This window comes from Passer montanus, unplaced genomic scaffold, assembly GCF_014805655.1.
Source record: "Passer montanus isolate IOZ18808 unplaced genomic scaffold, ASM1480565v1 scaffold13, whole genome shotgun sequence".
In the NCBI taxonomy this organism is placed as follows: domain Eukaryota; kingdom Metazoa; phylum Chordata; class Aves; order Passeriformes; family Passeridae; genus Passer; species Passer montanus.
This window is the reverse complement of record NW_024359832.1, coordinates 4,536,774-4,552,690: the sequence shown is the minus strand read 5'-3', so window position 1 is coordinate 4,552,690 and position 15,917 is coordinate 4,536,774. Positions and strand designations below refer to the sequence as shown.

Sequence of the window (15,917 nt, the reverse complement as noted above, 5' to 3'; positions counted from 1 at the left end):
CAGTTACAGCAGGCAGTGGTTTGGTGAAAATTTTAAAATATAACATTATTGTGCATTAAAAACAGTACCATGGTGTTTTGGACAACAGCACCTCTTAAAATTAAAAAAGGAAAAAGAAAAAACAAGACAACATTCCTAGGTTCCCTCTGTTGTATCAGCTTGTTCCTGGCCAATTTGTCAATCTCACTAAACAGGGTCACTCAGTCTTCTGTCACAAAAAAAACCCCAAACCCAAACATATAAGTTCTGGAAATTAATTAGTAATTATATAAGATGGCAAGCTGTTTTTTAAAAAACAAATAAATATGCATTTTCACTTGATTTACTATGTCCATTAAATATTTACATAATTGCATTCTAGTTACTCTCTAGCATATGTATTGTATTATAAATACTCAGAACAGGATTTTTAATTTTAATTATAATTTATTTCTTTTTTTTTTTTTGCACTTTTACTACTTTCTCAATACAATTTCTTTTAGCTCTAAGACTGTCAAAACACCAGTATTTTAAGGCGTCTACCTGTTAGCTTGATTTTTTATTTCATTATCAGCCATTAGGAAAAAAACCAGTAAGTCATAGAATATAATTTTGTTAATGGAACCTAACACAACTCTAGGCAATCTGAAAATAAGTAAATAAACCCTTGCCTCTCCAACAACCATAAAAAGACTCTGAGAAGATAATCAGAAAATTAATCTCAGAAAACTGTTAGAAGTGCAAAAAGTCCATAAAGTAAAGCACATGGGTATGCAATCAGGAGCTGCTGTCCTTCCATAGCCAATGCAGACGTGAAAATTTTGGAGGCTGACAAACTGCACCATCCAATAATAAACAGAGCTAACACAGTTCCTGGGATCCCCCTAGGAGAAAAAAACAAAACAAAACAAAAACAAAAACAAAAGAAACATGACAAAGTCCACGTATTACTAAATGTAGCATCAAATCTTACCAAACTCAAGTTCATGTCTAGTGGCATGCTGTTGATAGGTAACACCCAATGGGAGAACCAAGAACTAACTGACATAATGAAAATCAAGTATGAGAGCAAATTAAAATTGTAACCACAAAGAGAAAAGTAATATGTTCAGTATGGATAAAAGCTTCATCAGAAGTACTGCTAATAGGATTCTACGTTTACAAATAAATCTTCTGGGCCTCCAGCAGATGCAGCTGCTTAAGTCTAATATTAAATTTAGCCAAGTTTCTATTTCAGCCAAAATCATCTTACAGAGGTTGTTAGGTTCTAAAATGGCACTATAGACCTACTTTTCCATCAGAAAGTCTGATGATGTGGAGGGATTGCATTCTGGTAACACAGAGAACAGATTTTAAGGGTGCCTTAGACACTCAGGAGAGGCTCTGAAAGACTCACACCAGCTGGATGGGCAGAAAGGTCTCCCAGGAAAAAGCTTGACTGGCCTTTTAAAAAAGTGAGCACACTAAGCACAAAGTAAGGAATGGGAAAAGAACCACCAAGGAAAAATACTTTGCTTATCGTGGCATCCTTCTCTGCACATTGAAAGGACTGTGACTTTCCACCCTAACTCTTGGTGACAGCTGGACCCATTTGAAGTCACACTGTACCCCCTTCCAGGAGCAGGGAGGCCTGGAGAATTGGTGATTATGGGACTATGGTTAAAAGCCCACTGAAATACTCCTGCAGATTACAGAGGGCTCACTATTAAACCCTGTGGGAACAAAATCTTGCCAATAAATAATGTTTCACATATGCTTTATTTGCACTCTATTTGCAGCCTGCTTCTGTAAAATGCATGAGATCATGTGCATAATACACTGCTGAAGCACATAATGAGATAGCTACTTTACACACTTTAGCTGTGCCAGTGTCAAGGACTTTGAGAAAGAATAAACCTTTGCCACTTCCTAAAGGCCTTCCTGGCGCCCCACTCTTCCAAAGCATCAGCATAATAGAAGCACAAGGGGAAAAAACAGACTGTGTATACATACTCAGGTAGGTCCTTTTATCAGAAATTATCTCCACTAATATAATTATTGCAAGTAAACCATGATGAATAAAGCTGTCCTTATGTAATTGGGTTAGTTTACTTAATGCATTCACATCACATAAAATAGTTGATTTCTTAGCAATCCAGTCACCAGGCCAGTAAGATACTTGGTGTTGCCAGCTCTTGGGCCTTTGAGGGAGGAAGGAAGAATTGATTTCACGGTGAGTCAGCACCTCATTGCAACTTCAACAAGTTAAAAATAAAACATTAAAGACCATGTGATTTAATATCCTCAGTTTAAGTGTTTTTTAAACCAATATAGTAGCATTTAGGGAAATTCCACTGGGCTTTGCAAAGCAAGTTCCTGGTCTCTCCACCAAGAAGATGCTAAGTTGCTCACCTAAACAGTGAGCCAGAAATTCAGAGCTGGTATGGATGGCTCTTTGAGCAGGTACCCATGCTGGCAGAGGAATGGGATGCAAGACGAACATACCATGCAATGACAATTTTCAGCTAACATAATGACTCTTAGGGGGCTGTCACAACGTGGCACAATTTAGAGTGCTGCTCTGCCTTGCACTGAAGTCCAATGGCCTCTCATAGTTTGTTCCAGGACTGACAGAGAGAAGGATGGAAAGGTGGGATAAAAATCATATCAGAATCAAGAGGTACCTCTGTGCACGTACAACTTCAGTCCTCGATCTAACAATGTGTTACTGCTAAAAATGGTTTGGCAGAGAGCTTTCTGTCTGTCATGTTCATGAGGGTCAAATCCTCTAGATGGGAGAAGGGCAAAAAGCACAAGCCATGCTTACAGCGAACAAGAGGACTGGGGCTGTACTGGTGTGACATTGAGATGGAGGGACACATGTGAATGTCCTTTCCACTTCCCTTTCTCTCAGATCCTGCAGATGCTGTCACCAATGTTCCTGGCACCAGCTGGGTGTAAGAATTTCTTTCTTCATGCTTACATTGATTTCCTTCACTGTTTAGTTAAGGAAGTAGTTTTACCCCCTTGTTTGGGGACTTGATATTAAAGAATTGTTGTTGCTTTCTGCTGGAAAAATGGCAATTGATGTTTCTCCCAGAAAGCTGGCCTAAAAAACTCAGGCTCACACATGAAAACAGCATAGATGGGCACAAGCAGATCTAGATCCATGCAAATTTGAGTAAGAGAACTGGTATTCTCCTTGGTACTATTCAGTATCCCAAATGTTTTGCTTTATTTATTTACAGGGAAATAGCTAATCATGAAAATTGAAAATTATTAGATTACTATGTATCTTTGCCGTAGATGAGTGCATTATCTTATATATGCTTTTGGCAAAAAAAAAAAATCAAATTATTTCTTTGAACTTTGAAATAGAAGTACGATTACTATGTATCTTTGCCGTAGATGAGTGCATTATCTTATATATGCTTTTGGCAAAAAAAAAAAAATCAGATTATTTCTTTGAACTTTGAAATTGAAGTAATCTTTCTTATAAATGTTTTTTAAAATCATAAATGTATTGCTCTTTCTTTTACAATTTAAAATACTTTTTAAAATTAAAAATAATCAAATGCATGTTGGATTTTAAAGTTGCCACTTAATTTTAATAGCATGTTTGCAATAATTAACCATGGTACTTGATGCATTCAAGCAGTTTCATATACCAGATGAGAAAGGACTGCAGAACCCTGCCAGTAGGTACTTAATGTTAGCAATTTATTTTGGAAATACCAGTTAAATTTTGTCAAGGCTATCACATTTTCGTATTTATAGATTTTCAAAAGATGTGCTTTCTGTAAATTCACAGCATTTTACAAACGTGTAGTATCTGCCTGGGGATTCCATGTACAGAAAACAGTACCCTGCACAGTTGTAACAGCTGGTTTGGAATTCACCCCATCTGTCTTATGATTATGTATCTGCACATTTTATTAGGCTGGATTATTAAACAGGTTAATCAAGAAAATATGGGAAGTGTAGGAGAACAGAGAATAAACAGCTTCTTCAGTGTCATCATCCATCTTATCAAGGATAGCTCAGAAACACTTTAATACATGGAATATGGTCAAGTTAAGCCATCATAGCTCCTCAGAAACATGCAATAAGAATTTTTCCAAAACTTCATTCCACCATATAATTTCCTTTATATGTATATATATACACACACGTAAGAAGGATGCTTTTCCACAGAAAACAAACACAGCCATTTTCTCGTTCATCAGCTGCTAGGTTCCATATGTTACAGATTGGAGAGTTAAAAATATGAAAGAACAAAAAAGACTAAGGAGGGAAACCATCATTAATAACATGCCAACAATAGGTAAAAGCACTGCTCATGGCCTTCAGGCAAGATCTGGAACTTGCTTGTACTTTGCTGTGTGTGAACAGGGAGATAAACACTGTGTCTAAAAGGGCTTACTGAATGAGGAGAAATGAGAGGCTTGCCAAAATGTTTCCTATTCAGAGAATATGACTGAACAACCCCCCACATGTGCACAGATACATACACCACTACACATGTGGTTTTCCAAAGTATTCTGGTTTTTTCAGGCTTGCAATTGCACCACAACCATACGTCAGAATATACAAGTCTACTGTATCTTAAACACTTGTCTGAATTCTTGGCTATTTCATTCAGTCCCACAGAAGTCACTAGATGCAATTGCACCACAACCATACGTCAGAATATACAAGTCTACTGTATCTTAAACACTTCTCCGAATTCTCCACATCATTAAGGGTAACTTGGCTATTTCATTCAGTTCCACAGAAGTCAGTAGGAAAGGAAACATAAAGATGGGAGGCCTGATGCTATGAACAAAAAAGAAGCAAGAGAACCAGCTATATAAACCCAAAGTTCAGGAATTGCTTTTAAAATTGATAGGCCACTGCAGGCTGCTGCAGAACCAGCTATATAAACCCGAAGTTCAGGAATTGCTTTTAAAATTGATAGGCGAGTTTGGCCACTGTTGGCTCTGCAAAACAAAAATTACAGCTGAGGCTGCTGTAAAATCAACAGCACTCTCAGTCCAAATGGAAAGCAGTGGAATTGAAGACTCATATCAAAATGAATGTATACCACCCTTCTCAAATACAGTCTAGTTTTTTCTGTTTCCACCTATATGTACAACCAAACCGGTGTTACAGTTTCAGAAGCCAAAATTTATGATGTGACCACTTATAAAATGTTTTGCACAACTCCAACCATCTGACTTCCTGTCCGTCACAGGATTCGTGTTGCCATGGGCTGGTACTTACTGCAGTGAGAAGACAACTGCAGAAGAGGACAGGATGACCATGGGCAGCAGGCAGTAGCCCAGGACGCTTGCGACGCAGCCGTGTGAGACTCCTGAGACACTCATCAGGTTGAGCAGGGCATGCATGGCAAGGCACCCCATGGCACTCATCCCATACACGTAGCCAAAATGAACTTTCCCTGCCTGGAATAAATAAGAGGAAGCATGAGCTGTCAGAAGTGAGTAGTGATCACTAAGTGCTAGCAGAAGATAGGTTTAGGTTTAGGTTTGTTACTCCTTGTTGACACTTTCTCTCTGCTTCACCTACATCAGTTCAGTTGTGAACCACAGATGATACTTCAGCGGGATTTTTGCATAAAAAATAATTCCAAGGTGCAATTGACAAAATGTGCTTGTTGCTAACTTGAAGTTACAAGGCTGATTCTCAGTCTTACTGTCATTGGGCTCTGAACACGACTGGAATTGGTTGGGAGATTTTGGAAAGTTTAACTCGCAACAAACTAAGAAGAAATTATGGAAAGCACATTTTAGTAATTAAAAATCAGTTTAGGCTCAGGAAACATCTTTTCAATAAGTGTATATGGGGCCGTGAAAAAGTGCCCTAAGTAATATGATGGCCCAGGTTAACTGATACGCTTCACATTTCATTACAAACCTTCAGCTATAAGCAGGTCTGCAAAAACATTGGGAAAATTTTGCTTAAACTATGGTTGTTTTCAGGGCAAATGTGACTGTTTTTTCCCTTGACTACCACAAGATACATTTCTGTGCTTAGAACAATACAATGTGTTCATTTCAACATAAAACTCAGTGGTAACTGTCAGCTTATGTTCTTTTTTTGTTCTAACAAATGAAAAAAATCCCAGATTTTTTTTCCTTCTAGGTTTTATTCCTTTGTTTGAATTTATTGCCTATGAAAGGTACCAGCCTGGCAGCCTGGAGCTTGATGTTTTCTAATTTATACACAAAGCCAGTAAAACAGGCAACTGTGGCCACAGAACCACCAATTCCTTCATCTCCTGCCATCATTTTGAAGGATCCCTCCAGGCATAAGGGCATTGTTCACTCCCCAAAATAAACCATCACAAAAGACTGTTAAATATGTTTTTGTCTCTCTTCAAGTTTCTAACAAATTAAATGCTGAAAGTTGGCTATGCAATACTGTCATTTTCACATCTGTGCACTAGAAAAACATTCATAAATCAGAAATCTGTTTTTTTCTTGGAACTTTGTATCCTAATGATAGAATGCACCTGTGAAGGAGAAAGTTCAGACCTGGAACTTAACCATTAACTCAGAACCATGGAGTAAACTTCTCAAATGAAGGGGCACTATGCATCACCTTCCTGACACATAATAAGGTGTGTATACATACATAAAACACAAGTGTGTTTGTTCATACACACACACACACACACAAAACCTATATGTTGCACACACTATATATTATGTATATAGACATATTGCATATGATAAACCACATAAGACTCAAAACTAATAGATGGTGTCAGTTTCCTAATAACGCTGTTGCTTATGGTTTGATTCTGTTGTGATGGAATAGCTGGAAACATTGTTGATTCTTTTATGATATTTTGTGATACTTGCTAGATTATCTCCCATGATGGCTAAGGAGGATTGAGAAGACCTCTGACTTTACTTATCCATACATTTTAAGGAAATCTGGGGCAAATCAACATTGAGGACCCTTCTCTGCCCTCTCTTTCTGTATCCATGCATATGGAAATTTATCACTGGATGCCAGCAGTACTTGAGCTGGACAGACATAAAGCAACAGTATGGAGAAGGCCTACAAGTGCTGACACAGCTTCCAATCCTGATGCTGCAGGTTGGTGGCAGCTCACCAGCTCTCACTGGAGAGAAGTTCATGAATGTGAAATGCAAACTGAGTTAGTAAGACCTGACTTTACATCAGCACCATTAATCCTGTCTGCACTCTGACCTGGCTCACTGCTGAGCTCTCCTCTAATCCCAGTCCTCAAGGTTAAGTCAGGTACAGTCAGGCTGCCTATATCCTTCCAGCACTCTGGCCTTTTCCCCATTACTGTCTTCCACCATAAAGAATAATCTATTCCTGAAACCACAGCATAAGAAATCTTCCAACTTAGGTACAGGCTTCTTTTGCTGGCATTTGCGTACTAGTGGTATGAAATAATCAGGGAAAATTGCTTGAACAAATAAAACTAATGATAGCAAGAGACAGTGTGGAGAGCAATACTAGCTCAGATGATTATCAACTACAATTTCAGTCATTATGGACAAACAGTAAGTTTAACAGTCACAATGATTTGGGCCAGCCTTTGCTATACACCAACTAAGTAAAGTTCTGTCTTTAAACAGATGCATCAACTACAAGCTATATTTTAGACTGCTTGTTTTAGACTGTGCTGCTCTACACAGCAGTATTTTTTTTATTAGCTTAGTTTAAGATTAAAAAATTCCTGAGCCAGAGATGAAGGGAGCACTAGCACCAGCAGCTAGCTGATATCTCCAGTTGGTGAAATGTTGGATTTGTGGTGCAAGGATAAGCAGCTGAACATGTTGGTTCCAATTTTATTCTTACTTAACATATGTAAATATATTGACTCACACACATGGGAATACTCCCAGTTCACAGTGATGTAAGCAAAACCAGAATCAGGCTTGATTAGTCTGACAGGCTTTGATGAATGGAAAGAGCTAAATTTGTCCCGCAGAAAGAGCAAGGTTAGCAGAAAGTCAGACTTTGTGTTCTTGCTTGCATCTGCCTGGAGTGGGTACTACCACCGTTGGCTGGAGAGGATGGAGAAATCTGATTTCATCCAAATGACAGTGTAAAATGCAAAAAAAAAGCAGCTGAGACATGGGCTTCTGCTAAATTTTGGGCTGCCATTGCTTCTCTATCTACAATGGAGCTGACCTGTTTCACACTAACGTGAGGAAGAACAAGTCCTGCTGCCAGACTAGCAGCCTTTTCCTCTTTTTCTCTGCAAGGACTGCTACCCTTTGAAGAATATCTTTGCATAATTTTCCATAGTTAAAAAGCTGAAACTAAAGAAAATGTATACATTATTTTTAGAAACAAGCTCTCAACCAAATGATGTTCCTAGTGCTATCAGAAGATACTTATTTAAGTACAGAAGGATATCATAGTTTACACAGCTGAAGAGACATGTTAGTATTCAAATACATCTGAGATAAAATGGTATCCTGAATTTCTAAGATAAATCCAAAGGCTTACTGCTGGGAAGTTATAGAACAAAACCATTGGATTGTGTCAGAGGTGTTCTGCTGCCCTAATACTGAAGCATTGAAAATACTTGGTTTTCTAATGACACCTAAAATGCATAATATCTCAGTAAAAGTATGATAATTAAAGTAATTTATTTCAATAATAATAGTTTAGTGTTCATTATAATTCTTGGCTATTCAGGGAGAAAAGTCAACAGGAAACATTTTTTCTGTTCTTTCTTTTAGCTTTCCTTTCATTTTCTTGATTATAATTAATTCAACTTTCTCTTTTTACTACACTCATACATTTATTTCTCCAGGTGGAAAATAGCCTATCTTCTCTAGCTTCACAGCTTCTTTTCCTTTTATTCCCTTTCCTCCTGCCCCTTCCACCCTTTTAAAGGATTTTTATTTTTATAGGAACATAAATAATAATAGTACTTGCCATTTATATAGCAGTTTGCACATTCAAGGTACCGCACTGACATTACAAATTGAGTAAGAACTTTCAAGAATCTTCTGATTCAGCACTGTTTATCACAGAGGAAATGGAGAATTAGAGCCCCTTTCCTCTCACCTTGGTTGCAGGGCAGTAAAGCCCTTCCCAGAATGGTCCCACCTTACTGCTGTCTGATGAATTGCTGTTGGCAGTCAGAGCTGTACTTCAGCAACACTGGAGAGCCCCTGTTGCCAGGGATATACAGATGAATTTGGAGTTCTGTACAACCCTGTTAAACTTTCCTCCTGTAGGAAAGCTATTCATAAAGAAGAAGGAGGTCAAATACAGGCTACTATATTTTGTTAAACAGACAATATAGAACAAAGAACATAAAATAAGAAAGTGATAGCAAAATGTATAGGAAGGTATTGCAAATTTAAGGGGGTGGGAGAAAAAGGCTGCTTCCAGTTCTTTTTTCTCTAATTATTCTAGTTGTATAAAGATTTTTTTTAGTCTATGTGTCTCTGCACTCTCTAAAATAACATGGAAAGAAGATAATTCTAAAAAACTAGCAAGAGTGTTAGAAAAAATGGGCTGGCCTGCTATTCCTTTTTACTCCCTCCTTTAAAACTATTCAGAGCCTTTCCAGATTATATATGGCACAGATCTGTCCTTTTGTTCATATTAAATCCCATTCCAAAAATGGCGTGGTCTCCTCTTTCCCCTGGAAGCAATAAATCACTTTACCTGTGTCACCTTTACATCACATTTAAATTTTACACAGGTGCTTTCAAAGTAGGAAGAATTTTTAACACATAATCCCAGAATAACTGGCAGTAAATTACTCTTTTCATGCTGGTAGTACATCTTCTGCAACTTCACACTCATTATCACCTAGGCATGAGCTTGTTAGGAAAGAAATCCCTGAAGATTTCTACGACATCCTACCATCAGCAATGTTGCTCCAAGGGCCAAACAGAAAACCATAGGTCCAGTGAGGTCTGTCTCATTCATAATGCTGCCATCTGCAGGCTTCATTGGGTTTAGAACTGTTAATGTTTTCTGCCATATATGCTCAAAATTGATCCCAAGTTCTGCAACAAGAAATTTCAGGATTTTGTTAATTGCTTACAAGAAAACAACACTTTTACAAAAATCCATTAGGCACCACAAAACTACAAACAAATGCTTCAGTGAAGATAATATTGTAGGATGACATATTCTGTAGTAGGAACATAATGTCCCTGCTATATACTCAGTATATTTGAGAGTCAGCTTTTATTCTAAATTCGAATATTAATGTTTTAAATCCAATTTTATGCAGTGAAGCAAAAAATGGCCTCAGCATTTTTGAGTTAATATTTGTTTTTCCTATATTTAAAACACATGTATCAAATGCCACACTAACATAGATATTGAAAGACACATTAATTAACAATAACTGCAGAATTTAAGATACTCTGCAACACTGAGGACAGAGATATATGCTTTAATTCTGGAAAATCTGACAAGATATGTGTCTTAAGCCTGAACTGCCAAAAGCACTTAAAAATGACATTTGTTCCTTCAAGGCAATTTTGTACTACTTTATACAGTGCTTTATAAGCTTGGGGGTTTGTATTTTGGGTGGTTTTGGGGGTTTTTTGGGGGTTTTTTTTGGTTGGTTGGTTGGTTGGTTGGTTTTTTTTTGGGGGGGTTTGTTTTTATTTCTTGTTTTTGTTTTTTGGGGTGGGGCATGTTTGCATTTAAAAAGTAATTAGTGAAATTACCTGGAAACAGAACAAAATTCTGTCCCATTAAAGGTGATGGGAATCCTGCTGTTAACTTTGCTGGGGCAAATCTTTTCTCTTATAACTTCTGCAGAAACACTTCAGCTTGCATGAGTAATCATCTTCCCTGAGATTCTCCAGTAAGGGGAAAATTCAGATCTGCTGCCAGAACGACTGAGACTGACAATGTGTTAGATCTGTTGGGAAAGCCAAGTCTTTACCTTGTTCCACCTCTCCATCATCTTGAGCTCAGTCAAAACACTGTATATAGAAATCTATTCTGCATTAAAATGTGTGGTTTTGGTCAGATTTATGTGGTACACGGATAGGAATATCTCTGAAGCTTTGCAGATCACAAGCAGTTGTATTACAACATCCTTTTCCCAGAGTGAACTACATGGGGAGTTAAATGGTTGGGGCTCTTAGAGGTAGAGCTAGCAGTTATCTATATCAAACAGAATGATCTTGCTGGCTTTAAGGCAGTAGTAGTCCCTTCTGAGTAGTAGAAACTCCAGCTGCCTTCCAGTGTGCCAAACTAGCAGGCTGAATATGCTCATTTTATATTATGCTGAAATAATTCCAGACAAATTCTCCTTTTTTTTTTTCCCCTAATGTAGCACAAGTATTTTGCTAGCGACAAAATCAGCCACTAGCATTAGAATGGTCAATCATCATAAAGAACGACATTGCTCATATAGTTAAATGATCAACTAATTGAAACTGAAAGCAGCTTTCTCAATTCCTTCCCACTGAAACAAGCGACTTAGCATCTGCAAACTACTAAATCTATTACTAGATATGCAAAAGAAGATGATTATCCATTTTCATTAGTTACAGATTTTCCAATATGTACAGAGGATAAATGCGAGAGTGGAAACAATTTTGGAAACATGAATGCAAAACTACTGTTCTGCTGTCATCTAGCGGTGGTACAGTATATCTGCTCTAGGCCACAGGGCTGCATGAATCCATGGCGCATTCCAAGGAGAAAACGCAGGTTTGGCCACCAGGAGCTCTGGCTGAAGCTCATACAGAGAGGCTTGCCAGCTCTGCTGTAGTTTCTCTATTGAGTTCCATCCACTAGCTGGCAAAGAGAAGTTAGAGGCACCCCAGGAATCCTGCATGTCGTCTGCTGTACAAGCCCAGGGCACCGGGAATATTTCTGTGTCTGCTCTGGGGTGCCCTGACCCCCAGGGCAGCACTGACTTTGGCCCTCATTCATGGAGAAAGTTTCCTAGACTTCAAGATAGACTGGAATCCACAAAAGTGTGAAATAGATTATAGAGAGTAGTATAGGTGTATCACTTGGGGAGAAATTTAGGGTTTGAGATTTTTAGAATGCTATAGATGGAAGCAAGACGGAGGGCACAAGGTGTTGTCCTGGGTTTCTGCTTCATGCTTCTTCTTCCTTCTTCTCCATGGGTTTGGGTGGCATTTTGTAACTGGGCAGAAAAGTCCCCATTGCAGGCTCTTTGGGATCAGTTATTGGGTTAAAAGGGAAAACAATCTAGGTGTCAGTTCTTAATTGCATAGTTTAGTCTTGAAAGACCTTGTAACAAGAGATTGTTAGCCAGTTTGTGCCTTCTAATGAAAAGCTGCCGAACTCACAGTTGTGAAACTGTTTTACTGATGAGAAATAATAAACACCTGAGTCCGAACATGAACTACTGTCTCAAGTGCCTTCAATCCAGACCCAGAGAAACCGACAGTCTGTGGGACTGGTTTTGTTATAGATCCATATTATAGTATTGGCTTTTTGCAAACATGAAAATGAATTTTACATGTGTAATGTTAAAGTAACTTTGTTATAAAGATATCGTTTTTATTTCTGTTCTTAATTAAGCTGAGACACAGACGTGAAATAGCTGAAAAAAGTATACTTGTGTTAAAATACCTCCTTACATGAGATAACATCCAATGAACATATAGAGAAAACACCTGCTACAGATATGCCAACTATCAGCACTCACCGTCTGAAGACAGTGTGAGCCAGAGACTAAAAGCACAGCCAAAGAATACACATGCACTAAAAGGGCAAATCTGATGAGGAGATATGCTAAGCAATTCTCAGAACATGTAAACTAGTTTGAAGGAAGAGTTTACCATGCATGGGAGGGCATGAATATGCAAGAGGCTGATGTAAGGGAAAAGGTGTTTGAAGGGTGTCCCTGAACATAACAGTGTGCTCTTGGCCCAGTGCCAAATGCACCCGGCCCTAATAAACTTTGCTATGTAATCCTTGCCTCCTCTTGTCCTTCATTAAACTTTTTAACTTTTCACAAGAGAGTGAACGTGTCTTTCACAGTTTTACCTTCCAGCAAAGGTGGTTCCTCGTCAAGTCCGTCAACATAACCAAGCTGAGGAGGAGTGTCGGGACTGTACGCTGGCTGCAAAATCTGCCCCGAGTATCTCGGGGGGGACGGCAGCATGTCTGAGGGCACAAAACCCTGCTTTTCTGCCAGGCTCCTAGGATAAACAAAGCACAGCCAAACTCATAACTACAGTGAGAAATGTCTTAGAGCTACTCACCACCTTCCATCTATTTTTCACCTATTTTCAGAGTGGGGAACCTGGGATTCTTCTGGGTCCAATCCTCACTGTGGTTAATGAGCGCTAAACTGCTGACTGTGCCTTCACAGCTCCCTCTGCAAGCGGGCAGAGCGCCCTGCCAGCCTGCCGGGGCCCTGCCGCCCACCGCACACTCCCACTTCCACTCCTACCTCCACTCCCACTTCCACTTCTACCTCCACTCCCAGTCCCACTTCCACTCTCACTTTCACTCCGCAGCCAGGCACTTCTGCCTTTTTTTGCCCAGCAGCCTGGCGACACTCCTCAGATACGTCCATACCGCTAATGAAAGAGCCACACATTCTTTTTTTTTTTTTCCTTGAATCTCAGAAGGATCCTAAAGAATTTCCTGCAAAGTGCACCCCAAATTTCACATTAATAGCATGAAGCTCAGTTACTCCTGTCAGGTAAACAACCTGTAACACCTCAACTAATAAAGTAGCACAAAATCAAATTCTTTTAAAAGAAAAACTCACTTGCAAACATTCTGCCTTTCTGAAAGTCTAGATGATGTTTTGAACTTCTTTCCTGCTCCTGCAAGCCCCAAAGCCAGCCCCAGAACCACCATCTGTTGAAGAGGGAAGCTGAAGCAACACCTACACTTACTTTCTGCTTTCACAGAGGTTTTTGTCTGAGCCATAGCTGTTGCAACCTTCTTCCTGGTCCTCTATGGTATAATTAGACTGGTAAAAGTCGATGTGAAACTGCTCAAAACTCGACATTCTGGTTGGAAAAATGATTGAAAATATCATAAATAGCCTTTACAACAAGCCAAAATCTATGTTTTGAACTGCCCTAAACTTAAATTAAAATAGCAAACTGTAAAGCCCCAAACTCAAGAGAATCTTAGATATGAAGCTCATGATAATTTGGAAGTGACCCAAAAAAAAAAAAACAAAACAAGCATAACAAAGACCATTTACTTCCTTTAGCTGTAACAAGAGGAATTAACCTGCTTTTACTGGAAATTACAGTATATTAATTTAAAAGTAGTATACCAGACTTCCTTTCTTGATACTGTTACCAGAAATAATGCAATTCTGAGGGAAGATATATATCTACAAAATATTTTTTTAAACAGTTCATTTTCCTACTTTCAATAAAAAAATGTGACCATATCTCAATGTTTAAAAATAAAGGTTTTAGGAAGTACTTTGGATTTAAAAACCAATTACCATTTACAGCTATTTGTGTTTTGCAATATTATATATGACTCTCATAAAACAATAGAAAAAATCCCCATATTTGTTCACAAAAATCACAGATTTTCTGTTCAAGGACACATCTGGCACATCAGTGGTAGCAGAGAAACATTCTCACTGGCCAGCAACATGACTGGTAAAAGACAGCATACTGGATGATTGAGTTGGATTGGTGAGTGGAAGATTCCTTGGTGAAATATATGCTAAAGCATATCATTCCTTCCTACTGCATGTGTTTCACCACTTAGGTAGTTAAACTCTTAAAACCCACAGAGAAGTTACATAACCTGACTGAAAACCATAGCCGTATCCAACTTACTTAGATTTTCATGTGAGATATTCATTTCTCCTAACATTTCCCCCTTTTTTTCACTTTTGTCCTCATTTCCAACTTTCCAAATGCCATTGGCAAAATATGCTTTGGACCTCACAGTTATTCTTAGAATTATCTCAATATTTATCAAGCACACCCTGCTTTTGGTAAAGATCTTTGCAAATCTCTTTGTAAGATAAAAGTGATAAAGATTACTATTTCATCAGGGACATTAAAATGCTGCATATTAGAATTTCTGAATTTTTTCCCCATTATCAGTCTAATCTCTGGGGACCTATTTCCTTATTTTGCCTAGAGTTCAAAGTAGTAATTACTCATTATTTTCTGAACTGTTGATCAATTTTGTGCAGGTTTTCCAAATAATTTTTACATTTTAAATATGAATTAATAGAAATTAATTGTACCAAGCTATTTACTGTGACTTTATTTGGAATTGCACACCACTTAGGAATTCTTTCAATGAAGATTTCACACAGGGCATGTTTTAAGAACATTTAGTTTGTAGCTCTACCTCAATAGTTCGATTCCAGTAAGTATTTAACGTCCTTTGCTGTCACTATACAGAATGAAATAATTGCTTAACCAGATATGGTTAACTCTGTATAACAGAGTTCAGAAAAGAGAAATTTATTTTCCAAAAGAATTTGGAATTGAGGTTACTTACGTTTTAAGATATTTGGTGAAAACTCCAGTCTGTTGAATTTACATGTTGACGAAGACCTAAAATATCCTCTTGCTTCAACAGGGATGAGCCTAGTGCTATTTATAAGATTCTAAATTTGATATTTGAACAGATGCACATGAAGGAAAAAAACCTCACAACCTGTCAATATCAGGGCCAGCATTTAACAAGAGCTAGCAACAATGGGCAGAGAAGGGTAGGAACCTTCAGGGGAAAATGAACAAAATGAACAAATATGTTCTATATATTTCAATGCAATAATCTAGGTTCCTTCTTAAGTAAGTATTTATGAAGATCTTGGTGGAGCCCTCATTAGCTGAGCTGTTGGACAAGAAAATGTGTCATACTACCTGTTAAAGTAGAGGGGTGAATATACTTAGGGTGTGTTTCCAGCAGCCAGAGCCCTAGAAGGGCTGTGGGATGCTCCCTGTGGGATGGTCCCTGTGGGATGCTCCCTGGGAACCCCACAGCAGAGG

General features: G+C 38.3%; 1 protein-coding gene across 3 annotated transcripts; it reads right to left on the bottom strand.

The window, feature by feature from the left end:
• Positions 1-292: 292 nt before the first annotated feature.
• YIPF7 (Yip1 domain family member 7) lies at positions 293-15,517 on the bottom strand. Of its 3 annotated transcripts, XM_039699013.1 has the most exons (6): positions 15,424-15,517; positions 13,830-13,946; positions 12,967-13,121; positions 9,835-9,980; positions 5,221-5,402; positions 293-863 (listed from the first exon to the last, which is right to left on the bottom strand). In XM_039699013.1, exons 2-6 carry the CDS (start codon positions 13,943-13,945, stop codon positions 701-703), a joined length of 762 nt encoding a protein of 253 aa, XP_039554947.1. In that variant the 5' UTR covers position 13,946; positions 15,424-15,517; the 3' UTR covers positions 293-700. The 3 variants fall into 3 exon arrangements, with proteins under 3 accessions (XP_039554947.1, XP_039554948.1, XP_039554949.1); XM_039699014.1 differs by lacking the exon at positions 9,835-9,980; XM_039699015.1 differs by lacking the exons at positions 13,830-13,946; positions 15,424-15,517 and adding an exon at positions 13,206-13,344.
• Positions 15,518-15,917: the final 400 nt, after the last annotated feature.

Coding starts and splice junctions, on each gene's coding strand:
- YIPF7 (XM_039699013.1), bottom strand. CDS start 13,945: ATGTCGAGTTTTGAGCAGTTTCACATCGACTTTTACCAGTCTAATTAT. Junction 13,122..13,829: donor AACCTCTGTGAAAGCAGAAA/GTAAGTGTAGGT, acceptor TGTTTATCCTAG/GAGCCTGGCAGAAAAGCAGG. Junction 5,403..9,834: donor TTGGAGCAACATTGCTGATG/GTAGGATGTCGT, acceptor TATTTATTCCAG/GCAGGGAAAGTTCATTTTGG.